Source organism: Pan paniscus, chromosome 15, assembly GCF_029289425.2.
Source record: "Pan paniscus chromosome 15, NHGRI_mPanPan1-v2.0_pri, whole genome shotgun sequence".
In the NCBI taxonomy this organism is placed as follows: domain Eukaryota; kingdom Metazoa; phylum Chordata; class Mammalia; order Primates; family Hominidae; genus Pan; species Pan paniscus.
In genome coordinates, this window is record NC_073264.2 from 91442367 (window position 1) to 91462093 (window position 19727).

Genomic DNA, 19727 nt, shown 5'->3' on the forward strand with positions numbered 1-19727 from the left:
TCCACTGCTTTAAAACTTCTAAGGGGAACCCATGACATCTACTTAACATTTTTGACATTTTGATGTTTGTGCAATATTCTGAAGCTACTGATAAATAGCTTAAGCAGATAAACAAATAATCATGAGGATGTAAAAACAAATTCCAGAAGAAACAGAAGTACACGTCTTCAATGAGAGATGACTTACCTGGGTTGATGACCACCCAGCCACCTCGTTCCTGCTGGTGCATCCACGCCTTCCAGCCTCGGGCTCCCTTCTCCCCAGCCCGGGGCTCTCCACTGTCCCAAAAGGGTTCAAAGAATTCCACCTGTTCAGATTTTAGAATGGACGTTAGACCTCACTTGTATAAAACTGCTGAGTCAGTGGGCAAAATCCGCGCTGGTGGATATAAGAGAAGCTTATGATCCTTGAAATCATGTTTGCCATCAGTCTTTGAAGTAGATACATGCTACACACCCCAAGATAGAAAAAAGAACTATCTAGCGTGGCAGGCAGCTTCCAAGATAGCCCCCATGACCCTACCTCTGCCTTGTGGTTTTCACACTCGCATGTGAGCTGGACCTAGTGATTCCAACACACAAAATATGGCAAAAGTGATGGGAGGTCACTCTCGGGATTAGGTTACAAAAAGACCAGCTGAGGTTCAGCAAGAAGGATCTCCAGATGGGTAGGAAGGGAGTAGTTTCCTAGTTCTTATCCTGCCAGGCCAGTCTAACCAGGGACAGTGGCACTGCCAGTTCACCTAGTGTCACTGGACCCCCGAGCTAATTCCTAAAGTCATGCCACTTTCAAGATATTTTGAGAGGAAGGTTCCAACAAGACAGACCATGAGCTACGTGGCACAACCATATCTTAAGTAACTATATATTCCTAACACCTGGCACAATACTCACTGCCTAGCAGGGACTCAATAAATGCTTGTTGGCACAGATCTGAACAAGGTAGGCAACCAGGGAGTAAAAAGGTCTGCATTTTTTATTTTTATTTTTGAGATGGAGTTTCGCTCTTGTTGCCCAGGCTGGAGTGCAGTGGTGTGATCTTGGCTCACTGCAACCTCCACCTCCCGGGCTCAAGCAATTCTCCTACCTCAGCCTCCCGAGTAGCTGGGATTACAGGCATGAGCCACCACACCCAGCTAATTTTGTATTTTTTTTAGTAGAAACAGGGTTTCTCCACGTTGGTCAGGCTGGTCTCCAACTCCTGACCTCAGGTGCTCTGCCCACCTTAGCCTCCCAAAGTGCTGGGATTACAAGCCTAAACCACTGCGCCCAGCCTAAAGGTCTGCATTTTAAAGGCTGGCCCCATTAGCGCCTCCCTCATTCATTCGGGCATTAGGTCTGCAGTGTGTGGTAAGCAGCTCACTGGCAATAAATCTTTCCCTATGGAACAGAATGTGAACACAGCAATGAACAGAAACGTGATCATGTTATCAACTGGAAACAGGACTGTGAAAGTGAGCCAATAACCTACTCAGTGAAAGCTTTTGTAAGAAACCTTTTGAAGAGGACAAGCAGACTTCCAGTGGGCACAGCATGGGCCATGAGCCACAGGATTATCTAGCCTGAGCCCTGGGCAGTGCCACACACGCCTGGAAGAGTATTGCCTCCAGGAGAGTCACGTCAGGGCAGGGCAAACGTCCTGACACATCAGTCATCCTCAGAAAGGGGAACCAGGACGACTACGCTCCCTCTTTAGAGGTCTGGCTGTTGTAAGAGTGAAGAAAGAAAGTTTACTTAAGAAAAAAAATTATTTTTAAATAGTGTGATAAATGAGTATAATCTATTTGTTTATTCCACAGAAACGCAGACCAGTAATATCAGACCTGCCTGTGTTAAATCACGCTACTGTGTTCACGGTAACAACGTCTCTCAGTTATAAAAGCAATATGGAATATTAGTAAATAAGAAACTTTATTCCAAAGTTGTCATGTAAATGCTTTGGAATCACATGCGCTGTTCGTGTTTAAAACCTCAAGCACGAGGATCGGGGTCTCCCAACACTTTAGAGCAGTGGTCTTCGATGGGTCACATTTGTAGGCAGAACCCTCCACCCATCACTCTGTTCTTATCGCAGAGGGTCTTAGGAAAGGGGCGGGGGGAGGGGGTGAGAGAAATTCTGACCCTGACCCACAAGGTTCCTTAGAGTCAGCTGAGAATCACTTCTGTAGTACAGCCTATTCTTAAAATCTCACAGCATGTCTTAAAATTACTGTTATATGGTTTATTAATGATTGATTATAGCAATTTAACTGGTATAATTCTTTAATCCAATTTTTTCTAGAGGTAGCATCATGATAAAAACGGTCTTTACTGGGAATTCATGAAACTCCCACATGACGGAGGCCTTGGCCTCTCAAGAAACACTTTTGAATGTTCACCATAAACTCATATATTCTGTTTATCTTCCACTAGACATCTTTACAGAGTAGAAAACTGAGTTTTATTTAGTAGAAAAAGGGAAAAGATACATTTTCTTATATACATAGCTCTATAAAAATTCTTTATTTCTTCACTTATCTTCATTTATCTCAAACATTGGCAATGCTCGCTTGTCATCTAAAGGATTAACCCTTCCCCAATAAGGATCACTGTTGACAAGGTATCTCTGTGTAATTTCATTTGCAACTCTAGCGAAGATTGTGGGTACTTAGAAGGTTAACTGAGGAAGTGATGCAAGACCCAAACTAGAATGTGTAAGGGTGGAGGAGAGTTAATACAAGGTTTAAAATGGCATGACAACTGTTTCCCTGACTAGGGGAGCCAACCAGCATTTAAACAAAGGCAGAAAGGGGATAGGGGGGAGGAGGGAGGGGGAGGAGGGGAGGAGGGGAGGAGGGGAGGGGGAGAGGAGGGGAGGGGGAGGGGAGGAGAGGGGAGGAGGAAGGGGGAGGGAGAAGGGGGAGGGAGGAGGATGGGGAGGGGGAGGGGTGGGGGAGGGAGAGGGGAGGGGGAAGGGAGAGGGGAAAGGGAGGGGATGGGGAGGGAGAAGGGAGGGGTGGGGGAGGGAGAGGGGGAGGGGAGGGGGAGGGAGGAGGATGGGGGAGGGGAGGGGGAGGGAGGAGGATGGGGAAGGGGAGGGGGAGGGGTGGGGGAGGGAGAGGGGAGGGGGAAGGGAGAGGGGAAAGGGAGGGGATGGGGAGGGGAAGGGGAGGGGAGGAAGATGGGGAGGGGGAGGGGAGGGGGAGGGGGAGGGGAGGAGAAAGGGGGAAGGGAGAAGGGGGAGGGGAAGGGAGGGGAGGGGGAGGGGAGGAGAAAGGGGAAGGGAGAAGGGGGGAGGGGAAGGGAGGGGAGGAAGAGGGGAGGGGAGGTGGAAGGGGGAGGAAGAGGGGAGGGGAGGAGGAAGGGGGAGGGGCAGGGGGAGGGGAGGAGAAAGGGGGAAGGGAGAAGGGGGAGGGGAAGGGAGGGGAGGGGGAGGGGAGGAGAAAGGGGGAAGGGAGAAGGGGGAGGGGAAGGGAGGGGAGGGGGAGGAAGAGGGGAGGGGAGGTGGAAGGGGGAGGAAGAGGGGAGGGGAGGAGGAAGGGGGGGGAGGGGAGAGGAGGAGGAAGGGGGAGGGGGAAGGGGAGGGAGGGGAGGAGGGGGAAGGGAGAGGGGAGGAAGAAGGGGAAGGGGGAGGGGAGGGGAGGAAGAAGGGGAGGGGAAGGGGGCAGGGAAAGGAAAAGGAAAGGAGGAACGCAGGCAGGCAGGCAGGCAGGCAGGCAAGGTGGGAGAGTGGGTCCTCAGAGAGCCTTTATGTTGTGAAGGAGGGGGAAGCTTCTTTACCTATCCACATCTCACCACTTTCATTACAAAACTTTCCTCAGATCACTGGACTATTTCTGAGAATTCCTCCTCAGCAGACTGATATAAAGGAGGATATGATATTTTAAAAACACTACCACACCACCTCTCATTATCCACACCACCTCTCATTATCCACACCTTCCCCCTCTCCCTCCAGAGAAAGAGCCAGGAAGAGAGAGATGAGGCGAGCAGAGCTGGGTACCTGTCCTTTGGTAGGCAGATCTTTCACGCTGTCGGGTTTGAAGAAGGTGAAGTCCACCATGGCCTGGAACAATGAGATGGCCATCTCAGAGTGGCCAGCCTGCCGCAGAAAGTGGCACTGCTGAAGAAAGAGTGCTGCGAACAGGAGGGCAAAGGGGAAGAAGCCTGGTTGATACCATTAAAGGGAAAGAACCTAACTTCTCAAAACAGGCAATTAACACATTGAGAACACCTTTCACCTGCAATCACTATTAATTTACAAAGCTGTGATACATGTCCTGATTTAAAGCGTCTCACACAGTATTATAATCCAAGTATGTTTGTTCTAATTTTTGTATGAAAGCATCACAGAACACAAATATTAACAACAAAAACTATATATAGTACATAAAAATAAGTCAAGAGGTTGGTCTGAATGCTATCAAATAATCACAGCTCATTATTACAAGAAAAATTATAGAAAAAGGATGGCGTAGCAGATTTTTATCAGAAAGCAAAGAGCTGTATTCAGTTGATCACTAGATGGCATTACTCACCAGCAACTTTCATCCTATGTTCAGAGTCGGCTGTAAACAAATCAAGGTTCCATGTCTGAACATTCCAGTTCATCTTACTTGTGGTACAATTCCAGCTACTAAATAACACTAAGCTATTTGTGTAGATCACATACAGTGACAAATTCAAGACTCTGTGTCAGTGTGATAAATGCTTATATTTTGAGAGCAATGTATTTCTATCTTTAGATGCCAACAGTAATTAATACTCAATAACAGGGGCTGTGATCAAATAAATGCCTGCTCTGTGCCGGACACTGAGCTAGACTCGCCATGGATTATCTCGTTTACTGTGCAACACAGTCCTGTAAAGCAGGTTTACAGTATTGTTGCTGATGGAGAAACTGGGGCTCAAAGAGGACCTGCCCAAGGACACACGAGAGCCAGTGAAGGGCAAACCCTTCAGGATTCAAGGTCAAAAGTGATACTCTCTGGCTCTGCATAACATGCAGCCTCCAACATCTCATTACTGTCAAAATTAATGTTCCAGGTTCCTTCAGGACACACCAAAAATGTTAACAGCATAATAATACCCAAAACTTCTATTTATGCAGTGGTTCCCAGTCAGGGCATCTCACGGACATTACTGCCTGGGACCCTACAATTGGGTGAGACAGGTACATGCATCTCGACAGATAAGGCCACCGACTGCCAAAGCAGTTAAGAGACTTGCCTATGTTTACTTGGCTAATCAGCAGAACCTTGTCCAGTGATATCTTAACTCTACTGGCCCTATTGCCCCCACCTGCCCTGGGAGCTGGGGGCAAATTTGTTATCAAAAAGAGTCGTAATACTTTTTTTAAAAAATCAGTTCTATCAAACAATTTAGACTTTTTCTAGAATAAATCAAAAATAGATCTCCATTTTCAAGTAAAGCCAAAAGAAAGTCTAACTCCTCCCACATAACTGGATCTGGTTATCTCCTTACCAAACATGGCCTCTTCCGTGCCAGGCAACGCAGGGTGAGATAAGATACTGCCGTCCTTAACAGCAGACAAAGTGCTCAAGCATTTTCCATAAAGACTGTGAATTTTTGATATCGAAAAGGTACTAAACTGGCTCTGGCAAAATAAAAGGTATTTCTGCCAAAGGGCTGTATTATTGGGATGCAAAAATATCAGTTTCTGCCACTCTTTGACCAGAGTGGAGGGCTCCCAGAACTCTGTGCAGAGCTTCAGCTTGGCCAGTTTCAGATCCACACTGCTCTGGTTGCTCTCAATGGCCCGCTCCAGAATGGCCAGCTTCTTCTCCAGAATGAGCTTCAGGGACCTCTTTCGCTTTTCCTGCTCTCCTTCCTCGATGGCATACAGGCCAGGACTTTTCATGACCTCGTCCTCAACAACAAAAACACCAATTTACAAATGCAAATGGACCTGGGAGATCCTGAGTTTCAACAATGCTTACTGATTTTCTTACCACCCCCTAGGGACTTTCTTAAACCACCAGTTTGCCACAATTTCTTTTAAAGAAAACCTGGATCCTAAAGTGCTTGTGTCACCTGATATGTCTGATCTTGTATTTATCACTTAATTATCCACTCTCTGCCATTTTAAGCTTTGATTTCTGCATCAATGACTAGCATACAATGCCTTGAAAGTCTTTTCTGAAGAGCAGACCTTACCAATAAAAGGGCCAAATGTGGCACAAAATATGGTAATTGTATGAGTGGTTCAAAATTAGGGATTCAGACAAACCTACAAGTTTTCGAAAGAGAATGCATGGCTCTAACTGGGTAATACACTGAACAGCCCTCTCTCTTTCACAATTCCGTGAGCTCTGCCTGTTCTGTTTGTACTTCAGGAATGCCTCTCCCTACCTGGTGAACATCTCTTCTTTCAAGATTGTGTTGAACTTCACCTTTCCTTCTTGGTAGCTCTTTCTCCTCCCTCAACACAAGCCATTCCCTCACTCCACTCCCAAGTTACACATTACAGCATTTACTACCCCAGGGTGCACTTATTCTTCGCATGTCCATTTTCCTCATTGGACTTTGAGCGAGCTCAGGGCAAAGGCTCTATTCTAATGATCTTTGTATGCCCAGTGTCAAATTTCCTCATTTGCTCAAAAATTGCTGCAGAGTCCATCAGTTTGCCCAAAATCAGGAATGTCCTTCTAAGGTAAGAGAATTGGGATGGCAACACATACCTGAAAAGCAACAAATGCCATCCACAGCTGCGTATCCCGAGGATTCTCCCGCACCCTCCTGTTAAACTCCTCCACCTTGGCCTTGAGAGCCGCACTCTCGCTGTCTGGCTGTGCGTCTGGCTGCTTTGATTCCTGCTCTGGAGGACCCTGTCCTTGTAGCCAATGTGTGGTTGACTGATCATAAATCCCCAGAGGATTCAACCAGGTTGTAACAGGAGCCGCATCTTCCAAGTCCTTCACTGGTATAAAGGAGATGGGCTCAGATGAGGGAGGTTCAGTTTTACTGCTAATGGCAACTCCATCGATGTTCATTAATCCCACACTCTTCTTAGTAAAATAGCGTTCAACCTGCTTGCGTGAATGCTTCTTCTCTGTGGAAGTCCCTTCCCAAGATATGCACTGCTTCTTAGGGTTAATGCCAAGGCAGGAGTCTCCTTTCCTCTTGTATCTGATATTAGAAAAAGAAAAAAAGTTACTGAGGGAATATGTGTACTACCTCTGAATGACTGAAGGCGCATTAGACCTAAACTCTCGTTATGCAGGTTCACTGCATATAACCAAATTCACCTCACCTTCAGATTGTTTCTATTTGGAGATACACAAGGACTAGTAATTAACTTTCTTTCTGCCTGGCTTGACTTCTTCCTATAACACTTCAACTCTTCTTTAACATCTCATGAATTTAAGATCATGCCTGTCTTCTAGATCTTAGTAATTTCTATTTTCCTGGAGCCTTGTAAAGAACTGTCACACACATTATGTCATTTGATCATCACAGCCATATGTGACAGGCAAGGCAAAAATTATCATCCCTTCTCTTAACTGTTCCTAAATAAGGACACTGAGGCCTTGGAACCTGGATCATCTGTTTCCTAGACCAGTCCTGTTTTCTCAATATTTTCCTGTGTCCCTACTTAAGAAGATAACATATAGGCCTAAGATTCTTTTTTTAATGCTGAAACAAAGTATGTCAAATGAAATTACATTTGGTTATTTTCTACTCTAGAGGAAAAGAGGTTGGGTTCTAAAACGCTTTTATGGAACATGTAGGCGTCCCCAGAGTTAACAAACACATGACTACTGAATATTTGCACAGGCAAAAGCTAAGGAAAATTGTACATTTTTCTGTATGTATGTTAGCAAACAATTCAATTTTAAAAACGGGCAAAAGATCTGAACTGAAATTCCACAAAAGAAGACATGAATAGCCAATAAGTACATAAAAAAAAAAACTCAACACCATTAGTCAACAAGGACATGCAAATTAAAACCACAATGAGGTACCCCACACACCAACTAGAACAATGTTAATATTTAAAAGGCTGACAACACCAAATGTTGGTGAGTAACCTGTGGAGTAACCAGGACTCTCATCCGCTGTCAGCGGGAATGTAAACTGGTATAATCACTTTGGGAAAAGATCTGGCTGTTTCTTAAAAAATTCAACACAGACCTAACCTATGACCCAGCAATTCTATTCCTACATATTTACCCAAGAAAAAGGAAAGCACATGTCTACACAAAGACATGAACACAAATGTTCTCGGCAGCTTTATTCCTAACAGCCAAACACTGAAAGAGTCCACGTGTCCATCAATAGAAGATGGATAAGTAAACAGAGGTACAGCCATACAATGGAATACCACCAGCAGTAAAAAGGAGCTACTGGTAAGTGCCTTATGGACGGATGATCTCAAAAACATTACGCTAAGTGAAAGAAGCCAGAAGCCAGATACAAAAGAATACACACTGTATAATTCCACTTACATGCATTTTAGAACAGGTAAAAACGAATTGAGGGTGGAAACAAGTAAGAACGGTGATTGCCTCTGGGAGAATGGGGTACAGACTGACCAGAAAAGAGCACGAGGAAACTTCTGGCGGTCAGAGTAATATTTCACATTTTAACAGAGGTTCGGGTGAGAATGAAGCTTTGTGCATTACATTGCATGTAAATTTTCAATTAAAGGAATAAAACTAAATAAATATTGACCTCTAGTTAATAATACACATGCTGAAGTATTTAGGGGGTTGTTTATTGATCTGCAGTTTACTTTGAAATGCATCAAAAAAATAGGATGGGCTGATGGATGGACACATATGACAAAGCAAGTACAATACAAACTGAATGGATACAAAGTTGATGGTAGATGTAGGGGGCAGTTATACGAGCATTCACTGTAAAAATCTTTCAACTTTTGCTGTATATTAAAATTTTTTCCTAATAAAATTGGAAATGCCGTGGGGAGAAAAAGGCAGGGGAGAACTGCCTTCATCTTCTGTCAGCTCCCAGGAAGCTCCACTCCACTTCACCTTGGTTCAGGGCCGGGCTCTCTCCCTCACCTCTGTGGCTTCTCTGCAGTCAACAGGTCCTCTCTCTAAGTGCCTCTGCCCTCCTCACTGACCAAACACAGCAAATTCCACTGTAGGGGACTATTTTCTCACACAGACATAAACATTCTCTCTCAAACCTTTTATCTAGCCTCCCTCCCAATTCTTTCTAGACTATCTCATGACAGTCTCTTGCCATTCCATTTATGAGTCAAAAACAACCTTAACAAAGGTGTGATGAGATAAAATAGCACTAATGTAGGCCGGGTGTGGTGGCTTATGCCTGTAATCCCAGCACTTTGGGAGGCTGAGGCGGGTGGATCACCAGAGGTCGGGAGTTTGAGATCAGTCTGGCTAACATGGTGAAACCCCGTCTCTACTAACTATACAAAATTAGCTGGGCGTGGTGGCACACGACTGTAATCCCAGCTACTTGGGAGGCTGAGGCAGGAGAATCACTTGAACCCAGGAGGCAGAGGTTGCAGTGAGCCGGGCTCAAGCCACTGCTCTCCAACCTGGGCAACAGAGTGAGACTCGGTCTCAAAAAAAAAAAAAAAAATAGCACTAATGTAGTTCTAAACAAGGCTGCCATTCCCTAAGGAACAAACTTTAAGTTAAAAAGCTAGTTTTGTTCTCCTTTATCCTCTTTTAATAGTATTGATTCCTCATTAGTCTCACAAAAAATATACAGTATTTTAGATATTCATAAAATCTCTTGAAAAATGTTTACTGTTTCCTGACTTTAAACTAACAGCTGCATTTTTATAACAAATTAGATGAAAATGATAAGGGAAGGGGAAAAATGTTACTGGCCTACATTACTATCTACTTTCAGACACTATATGTGTTTCAGTATGTATTTATATGTGTGCACATACATCCTTTTTCAAAATAGTTGATATCACATAGTTTCAGACCTGCCTTCCTACTTTAAAGCATCTCCCCATACCATTAATCTTAGAAAATATAATTTGTATTGACTTCAAACTGTTCCATTGTATGGATGTGCCATAATTTATTTAACCATTTCCCAATCGTTAGACATTTAGGTTATATCCAATTTATCACTTAGCATGAGATCTTAATAATGATACAGGACCTAGGCTGTAATTTAACACAATGTTTCCCTAAATGAAGGCACTTTTGCTATAAAATCCTTATCAAATAATCAACTAACGGCCAGACGTGGTGGCTCACATCTGTAATCCCAGCACTTTGAGAGGCCGAGGTGGGTGGATCAATTAAGGCCAGGAATTTGACACCAGCCTGGCCAACATGGTGAAACCCCATCTCTACTAAAAATACAAAATTTAGCCGGGCTGCTCTTGAACTCCTGACCTCAAGTGATCCGCCCGCCTCAGCACTTTGGGAGGCCGAGGTGGGCGGATCACAAGGTCAGGAGATTGAGACCATCCTGGCTAACACGGTGAAACCCCATCTCTACTAAAAATACAGGGATTACAGGTGTGAGCCACTGCACCCATCTACAGAAAAATTTGTAGGGTTTCCCTCTGTTACCCAGGCTGCAATGATGCAATATAGCTCACTGCAGTTACGCAATATAGCTCACTGCAGCCTCAAAATCCTTCAGCAGTCCTCCCACTTCAGCCTCCTGAATAGCTGGGACTTCAGGCACATGCCACCACACTCAGCTTATTTTTTAATTTTTTGTAGAGATGCAGCCTCACTATGTTGCTCAGCCTTGTCTTGAACCCCTGGCCTGAAGCGACCCTCCTGTCTTGACCTCCCAAAGTGCTGGGACTACAGGTGTGGGTCACTGCACTTGGCCAAAAATGTTTATATAAGTCCTTAGAAGAGTGTCTGCCATATAGTAAGGGTTAGATAAGTTTAAATTATTATTTTTATCAAAGTTGGCTCCTAAACATAAGCCAACTATTTTATCTGGTGTATAGCCAAAGAAATAACAATCTATTCCAAAAATGGAGAAAAAACTGACTGAGCTGAACTTCACTATCAGACAGTATATTAGTCTTAAGGAATTTTCCAAATATAGTTTGACTCTAATTTTCAAGTTATACACTAACTTTAGAAGCTAACCCCTGCTTACCACATTACTCCCATACCCAGTGTCACTGCGGGATGCTCACGGGGTAGAGGATGTGCCACTCTATACTGAAGCAAATCTGACTTCCCGGAACTTCCACTCATTAGTACTGGTTCTAACTCCACAAGTCACACAAAACATTGTCAATCCAGCCTCCAAGGGACAGTCCATCCAAGCTTAAAAGACAATGATCGGGGGTGGGAGGGGGAAAAAAAGAAAAAAAGACAATGATCATATCCCTGCTTAGGCCAAATGCCCATCTAGTCCTCACATGACAGTGCTGGTCAAATCCTAACCGTTCACCTTCATTTCAATGCTCTCGGCGTGTCTTTGTTCCGCCTAAAGTGTGAAAATTCAGTACCTGACACAAAATTGTTAACTGCAGAACCAGTTCAAACTACTTCAGCTTTGTCAATAACAGAACAATGAGCTGTTGTTCAGTTCCAGTGGACCCACAGCTCGCAAGTCACAAGCACACACAGATCAATCAAGTGTGCCCAACTGGTGACCCCAAAGCCAGGGAACAAAAATGTCAACCGCACAGGGAACCAAGGTACCTAAACCAAGGAGCACGGATCAAATTAAGAAGTGAGGAGAGTTGCTGCAGTATGAACTTAAGAGCCAATAACCCACAGGCCGGGCGTGGTGGCTCACGCCTGTAATCCCAGCACTTTGGGAGGCTGGGATGGGCGGATCATGAGGTCAGGAGATTGAGACCATCCTGGCTAAAACGGTGAAACTCCATCTCTACTAAAAATACAAAAACACAAAAAAACTAGCCAGGCATTTACCTTCCCAGAGTCCATGCATGTGAGTTGGGTCGCACGCATTGGCCCAAGAGAAAAAAGAAAGAATAAAAGCTGGAGAGAGGGAAGCAAATGGAAGATACAAAGTGGGATGGAAGAATTAAATCCAAAGCGCCAGGCAATCAAGATGAATGCAGGCTGAATAAACTTGGGCGAATTTTAGTGGCATACGGGAAAAAAAAAAAATTAGCCGGGCATGGTAGCACGCGCCTGTAGTCCCAGCTACTTAGGAGACTGAGGCAGCAGAATTGTTTGAACCCGGCAGGCGGAGGTTGCAGTGAGTCGAGATAGCGTCACTGCACTCCAACCCGGGCGACAGAGCAAGACTCCGTCTCAAAAAAAAAAAAAAAAAAAAAGAACCAAGAACCCTACACTGACTGTCTCCATAACCCAATCAAATCACGCCTCAATGCACTTTCCTATCTCCCTCACAGTTACTCTCTTCCTATAAAACACACAGACCCCATCTGGGGGAGACAGATTCAAGTGCTGCCTCCTATTGACCTTGCAATAAAGCTGCTGCTTCTCTCAAAAGCTGGTGCCATAGTATTGACTTCTATGCACTTGAGGCATTAAGCCCATTGCTCAGTGACAGTATTCCCACTGTCCTCTGACCAGCTCAGACTGCCATGAGATCAATATCTTCCCAGACCTGGACATTAACAGTTATATAGCTGCTAATCCAGACAAGATTTGTCTTGTGTAAACTTTACCAAATGGCTAGGAAATAACAATGCCCTAAGCCCTTTAGCAGTGGTATCCTTGCAGTTTAGATTAATAAGGCTGTTTCCAATTACTCTCTCCCTAAGCCTGTGCCATTCATTAGCAGAAGCTCAAGAGCCACTCTCTGTTAGTACACTCCCCTCCTTTCACCTATTAATAAATACTAACCCTTTATATTTGCACACCAATTTCCAATTCCATATCAAATATTCTGATACTTGAGTGCAAGGCATGGCAGAAGTTACAATTTCCAATTTACAAATGAAGCAACAGAGGCTCAGACAAGTCAGGTGATTTGCCTGGGACTTTATTGCTAGTAAATGGCAAAGTCACAAAGAGAACCAGAGTCCTCTGTTTCCAAATCTAGAAAACGTCCTACCACACACCCTGTCTCATCTTTCTGCATGGGTGGTGAAAGAACATTTGAAATGTGAAGTCAGAGACACGCGGGTTCAAATCCCAACCTTGCTGCTGCCTGGCTGCATGATCTTGTGCAGTTACTTAACCTCTCTGCGATTCCTTTTCCTCATTTGTAAAATGAAGAGGGTTCTCCTCGTCCTCCTCACAGAGCAGCTGTGAGGATCAGACAGGCGAACTTAAGTGAAACAACGCACACAGCACCATGGCCACTACCTCATGTCCAATCTCTGTTTGTTGACTGCCCCTTTTTTTTTTTTTTTTTTTTGAGACAGAGTCTTGCTCTGTTGCCCAGGCTGGAGTGCAGTGGCACAATCTTGGCTCACTGCAACCTCCATCTCCCAGGTTCAAGCAATCATCCTGCCTCACTCCCCTAGCAGCTGGGATTACAGGCATGTGACAACATGCCCAGCTAATTTTTGTATTTTCAGTAGAGATGGGGTTTCACCACGTTGGCCAGGCTGGTCTTGAACTCCTGACCTCAAGTGATCCACCCGTCTCAGCCTCCCAAAGTGCTGGGATGACAGGCGTGAGCCACCATGCCTGGCCCAGCTGCCCATCTTTTACTGGGAATCTACCACATCTGGGGTAGTACCCTGTGGTGGCATGGAAAACCAAGTAATACCTCAAGGAGCATTAAGATAACTCAAAAATATATGAATACATTGAAAATACAATAGTCATTTATACTCAACCATAAAGTTTCCATTGACAGTAGGTAGATTAAATATGTACTGAATAAAACAACTGTTATTAACTCATTGGGAAGGAAATTTTAGTTGGAATTGCTTACGTGGTGAGGTATAATGTCAGGATGAGTGACAATAGGATTAAAATTTGGAGATACAGCAAAGTAATAGAAATGGACATTTATTTCACAAAGTCATTAGTCTATAAAGAATAATAATCTTCAAGATCTCCTCTTGGCTTTATATTCTAAGATTGATGATTCTCTATCTTCAATTCTCATTATCTGTAAACTATCTGGGAACAGACTGTGTGTTATTGTTCTTTATGTTCCCCACGGTTTCTCACAAAGGACTAAATGTCTAAAGCAGGGGTATCAGATATGGTTTGGCTCTGTCCCCACCCAAATCTCATCTTGAATTGTAGTTCCCATAATCCCCACGTGTGGTGGGAGGGGCTTGGTGGGAGGTAATTGAATCATGGGGGCAGGTCTTTCCTGTGCTGTTCTCGTGACAGTGAGTGTCACGAGATCTGATGGTTTTATAAAGGGCAGTTCCCCTGGTTTTATAAAGAGCAGCCACCATGTAAGACGTGCCTTTGCTCCTTCTTCACCTTCCACCATGATTGCGAGGTCTCCTCAACCACGTGGAACTGTGAGTCCATTAAAATTCTTTTTCTTTATAATTTACCCAGTCTCAGGTATTTCTTCATAATAGTATGAAAATGGGCTAATACAGTATCCAATCTTTTGGTTTCCCTGGGCCCCACTGGATGAAGAACTGTCTTGGGCCACACATAAAATACACTAATACTAATGATAGCTGATGAGTTAAAAAAAAAAAAATCACAAAAAAAGTCATAATGTTTTAAGAAAGTTTACAAATTTGGGTTGGACAAGTTTGGTCTAAAGGGTTTAGTAAGTACTCAAATATTTTTGATTGCCAAATTAGAGGGGAAAAGTTCAAACTCATTACTAAAGCAAATATCATCTATTTTTATGATTATCTGATGGTGTATGCCAGAAACATTTTGAAAAAGTCCTTACCACTAAATGTCATTTTTTAAATGACAGATGTGGGGAGTGGATAAATGAAAGCTTTCCAACTTTAAAAAATGACATATAGGTTAGACCAAATGGTTACCAGATAGTCTGTCACAATTAATTATTACAAGGTACTTTTGGATTCATTTATTCAACAAATACTTATTGAACGCCTACTGTGCCAGGCACTATGCAAAGCACCAGGGATAAATAAGATTAATCTGACTTGACTTCAAGTGTTAAGCCTTCATTTTAGAATAGGAGATGAGACATGTGCCTGAACAATGCAATAAATAAAACCCAACAGAACTGATGAAAGAGAGAAACAGGCAGGCAGACAGTGCCAAGAGAGTTCCGAGGAGAAAAAAGTCACTTTCCTACAGTGAAAACTGGGGGAAAACAAGGTGACTACCTTGCTATATCCCCTCGGTAGAGAGACTTGTACTCCCAGTTCGCAGGATCTGGTTTCTTATCTGTTCTGAAGGTTTCTCCCGTCACAGCCTGAATGTCCTCAAGCCAAACAAAGCGATGTCCAGTATCAGCTGCAGCATTATTTCCTTGACTGTGGGACAAAGGAAGAAGAAGAAGGGAGAGGCACTTTAAAAAATCTTCCAGTGACACAGGTGGCATTTTCAGCAATATGAGAGTTAAACACTTCAAACTCCACATGGCATCAAACACACCTAAGCACATTAAATGTACACGTGCCACAGAGATGGAAGAGGACTCTAGCTCTGGGCAAAGAGTTTTAAAAAATAAAGCAAAACCTGTCACCACTAAATGACACTCTACCAACAAAAGAAGTCTTCCTATCTCAAAAATTAACCTGAAGAATATAGGTATACAGCAGTTCTTTTAAAATATTTCATTTAGATTACTGTAACCTGAATTTCAAATATATTTATAAACAAGGTCTTTTCCTAAAAAGTATTCCTGCTCTGAGGCACCTTAGAGGGCTAGGCAGAGGGAACTCCCACACCTCCAAAGGTGACAACACCAATAATCAAGTGTGCTGCCCTAACTTCGCCTAACTTACTTGAAAGTGCCTAGATACTTTATTCCAACTCAAAACTTCTCTAAAAAGCCATGGTTCTGAACTGCTCAGCCTCCAACATCACTTAGGCTTGGTCTCAGCCTCATTTTTTTTTTTTTTTTTTTTTGAGACGGAGTCTCGCTCTGTCACCCAGGCTGGAGTGCAGTGGCGCGATCTCCGCTCACTGCAAGCTCCGCCTCCCGGATTCACGCCATTCTCCTGCCTCAGCCTCCTGAGTAGCTGGGACTACAGGTGCCCACCACCACACCTGGCTAATTTTTTGTATTTTTAGTAGACATGGGGTTTCACCATGTTAGCCAGGGTGGTCTCGATCTCCTGACCTCATGATCCACCCGCCTCGGCCTGCCAAAGTGCTGGGATTACAGGTGTGAGCCACCGTGCCCGGCTCAGCCTCATTTTTATGGTCTGGACTCTGTATTCGCTGTTTTGCTTATACATCTGGACCTCGTAAATAAAGGGCAGAATCACGAGGCTCCCCTGAAGACAAGACCCTAATCTCTCTCTCTGAACCAATGTGTAGGCTGGCAGACTTTCAGCTCAGATCCAAAAGGAACCACTCCCGGGGCGTTAAGTGAGAGGGAGGGAAGGTTTCTCTGGCATCTAACATCTTCTTCCTCTAAAGAAAATCAGTTCATAATGCTGCTGACACAAGAAGGTGACAAAGTAGTCAAAACAGCCATTAACTGTTGTTCCATCTCTGCTTTTCAGCTCTGCCCAGGTACAAATAAAGATTTTGGAGGCTTCTTAATTATTCTTGGCAGGGAATATAAGGGAATGGCATTTCAGGAACACTAAGTAGCTATTCAATAAATAGTTGTTGAATGATGAGCCTCAGGTTAATGTATGGAGATTTTTAACACATTTCCCAACTGCAGAGGGCTTCCTGTCTACAAAAACCATAAGGGGCAATGAAAAGATGGAGAGCCTACTGCAAACTGATTGATGCATTTGAGAAATAAATGGAAAGCCAACTGGGAGAAAAAAAGGAGAGGCCAGCTGCAGACCGCCCCTGAGGAGTCAACAGGCCCTTTCCTCTCCCCTCGGCGGTACTGAGCTAAGGAAGCAGGATACGGTAGTCTGGGCTGTGTGCAAGGAAGGAGCTGCTGCCTCCACCTGAAGGTGAGGGAAAGCTCATCCCAGAAACTCAAGGTCAATTAGTAGCTGTGGCCTCTGGGGAAGTCATTTGTCATCACCCTGAAACAGAGTCTCATAGGGTCTGCTACCCTCACGAACCCACTTTCCTGACATCACAGAAAGACTCTCACAATTCACTAATATTGTAGTCCTTGTCTATGTGGAAATAAATAATTCTTCCAGGTCACCTTCTCGGGAAGAGAATACATAAGTTAATAACAAGACAGTAAAAGAGAAGGACAAGAACAATCTTAATAAGGATATTCTATAAAATATCAATAAACTTAAAAATGCTATCTGGATCATAAAACTATCAAGAGGCTGTAAAGATTCCCTGACATGATTAAGCATAGGCTGAAATTAACTATCCTTCAAGTTCTAAAGATAGTTCCTGTGTGGTTTCAGGAAATTCTTTAAAACTCATTTTCCCCAGCTATAAAAAAGGACAAGTAGCTAGAAGGTGAGTTTTGGGAAGACGTAACAATTAAAGTAGCTTGCTTTAAAGACACAGTAAAAAGTAAGGATACCAATAACATATTCATTCATTCATGTAACAAAAACAAATTCAGTGCTTACTCTGTAATGGGCCCTGTGCACCACGTGCTGTGGGAATATGGTGGTAAGCAAGACAGGCCTGATTCCTACCCTCAAAAATTCAGTCAAATTCAGAACCTTTTTGCTCGACTGCTTTATTTTTTCCTCTAAAGAGCAAGCTTGGGGGCTGGGTGTGGTGGCTCATGGCTGTAATCCCAGCACTTTGGGAGGCAGAGGCGGGTGGATTACCTGAGGTCAGGAGATCGGAGATCGAGACCAGCCTGGCCAACATGGAAAAACCCCGTCTCTACTAAAAACACAAAAATTAGCCGGGCGTGGTGGCACATGCCTGTAATCCTAGCTACTTGGGAGGCTGAGGCAGGAGACTTGCTTGAGCCCGGGAGGCAGAGGTTGCAGTGAGCCGAGATCGTGCCACTGTACTCCAGCCTGGCCGACAGAGCAATACTCTGTCTCAAAAAAAAAAAAAAAAAAAAAGCTTGGGTTACAAAAATTAGCTGGGTGTGGTGATGCATGCCTGTAGTCCCAGCTACTTGGGAGGCTGAGGCATGAGAATCGCTTGAACCCGGGAGGCGGAGGTTGCAGTGAGGCAAGATTGTACCACTGCACTCCAGCTTGGGTGATAGAATGAGACTCTGTCTAAAAAAAGGAAACAAAAATTCCTGAAGAGTTGCAAAAATCTCAACAGCACTATTTCTTTTTTAGAGATGTTCTAGACAGGTACCTAAGTTTTCTCCCTTCTAGACCATATAAGCAAATAAAGGAGAAAGTTAAATGAGCAATAATTCAGGTAGTTTCACCATATACCACCTGTCCCACCTACACGCAAATACCCCTCTACTTAGGAAGACATTCAACTAGGCACAGAGAAAAGGCTGTATTGAGCACCTATGCTGTGGCCATTCTGTAGAATGAATTGAACAATATGCTCAAGGTAGAAAGCAGAGTAGGCCACAGTGGCTCATGCCTGTAATCCCAGCACTTTGGGAGGCTGAGGCAGGTGGATCACCTGAGGTCAGGAATTCAAGACCAGCCTGGCCAACATGGTGAAATGCCATCTCTACTAAAAATACAAAAAATTAGCCAGGCGTGGTGGCAGACGCCTGTAATCCCAGCTACTTGGGAGGCTGAGGCAGGACAATCGCCTGAACCCAGGAGGTAGAGGTTGTGGTGAGCTGAGATCGCACCACTGCACTCCAGCGTGGGCAACCGGAGTGAAACCCCGTCTCAAAAAAAAAAAAAAAAAAAAAAAAGAAAGCAGAGTAAAATATGGGAGAAATAAAGCCCCCAAGGAATGGAAACACTGTAATCATGAGCTGTTTTCCACTGCCTTCGACATAGTGGTCTTAAACAAATATGAAAAAGAAAAGGAAAAGGACAAATGTAACAATTATTTAAGTGCTACGTTAATCTTAAAGTGTGTGTGATCATGTATACACACAGGAGTTGATAGGAGTGACTGAATGAAAGATATATCAAGGCAGAGAAAGAAGATGTTTCTCCTACCCAGAGTGTGGAAACCCACGGCCCTCAGAGAGGGAACCGTTATCTATGTGATAACGGCACTGACTCACAGACCCACTGTGGCACATCTGCCATCTTTTGAAAATCCCAAAGACTTTTTGTCTAAAAGAGATTCACACAATCATTACTGTGTCTAAATAACATTTCTCAAATAAAATCGTGTCCCTAATTTTTCTCCTTCTCTTTTTTAAGCTGATATAATGGTAGAGCTCTCTTCTGACTGAGTGACTAAATGGTTATTCAAATATCTAATTTGCGGCAACAATTAAGGGAGAAAAACTCAAGACTTAAAATATCATAGGTGCTTGAGAACAGCAACCTACTTCGGTTCCTCAGATTCCTTTTTACTGCCTCCGACGCCTCTGGAAGGTTTGTCCTTTTCAGAATCGGTGTCTGTCTCAGACCTGCTGCTACTCGACGGCCCATGCTTCCTCTTTGTTTTCTTATGATGCTGATGCTTCCTTTTTTTCTTTTTCTCTTTCTTCTTTTTTCTACTTGTTTGTTTGAGCTTTTTGTTAGTGTCACTTTCATCTGAAGACTCTGATTTCAGATGACTCCTGTTTGGGAAAATCAACTTTAAAATTACTTTCTAAAAAGATGTAGGAAAAATAATACTATGTAAATAAGTCAACAAATATTTAAGAGGGAACTATATAAATGTTCACACAGATTTACTATTTGCCCATATATTACACAGTAACTTACTGGATTAC

At 43.7% G+C, this 19727-nt stretch overlaps 1 protein-coding gene across 1 annotated transcript in view; it reads right to left on the reverse strand.

Annotated features, from left to right (window-relative positions):
• The window catches only part of NRDE2 (NRDE-2, necessary for RNA interference, domain containing), a 54621-nt gene that overhangs the window by 20099 nt on the left and 14795 nt on the right, over window positions 1-19727 (reverse strand). The window contains exons 3-8 of the mRNA XM_008958186.5: window positions 19338-19571; window positions 15163-15312; window positions 6680-7127; window positions 5463-5868; window positions 3982-4115; window positions 187-307 (exon numbers count right to left, since the gene is read on the reverse strand). Of these exons, the coding sequence (XP_008956434.2) occupies window positions 187-307; window positions 3982-4115; window positions 5463-5868; window positions 6680-7127; window positions 15163-15312; window positions 19338-19571 (1493 nt within the window). The remainder of the gene's footprint in view (window positions 1-186; window positions 308-3981; window positions 4116-5462; window positions 5869-6679; window positions 7128-15162; window positions 15313-19337; window positions 19572-19727) is intronic.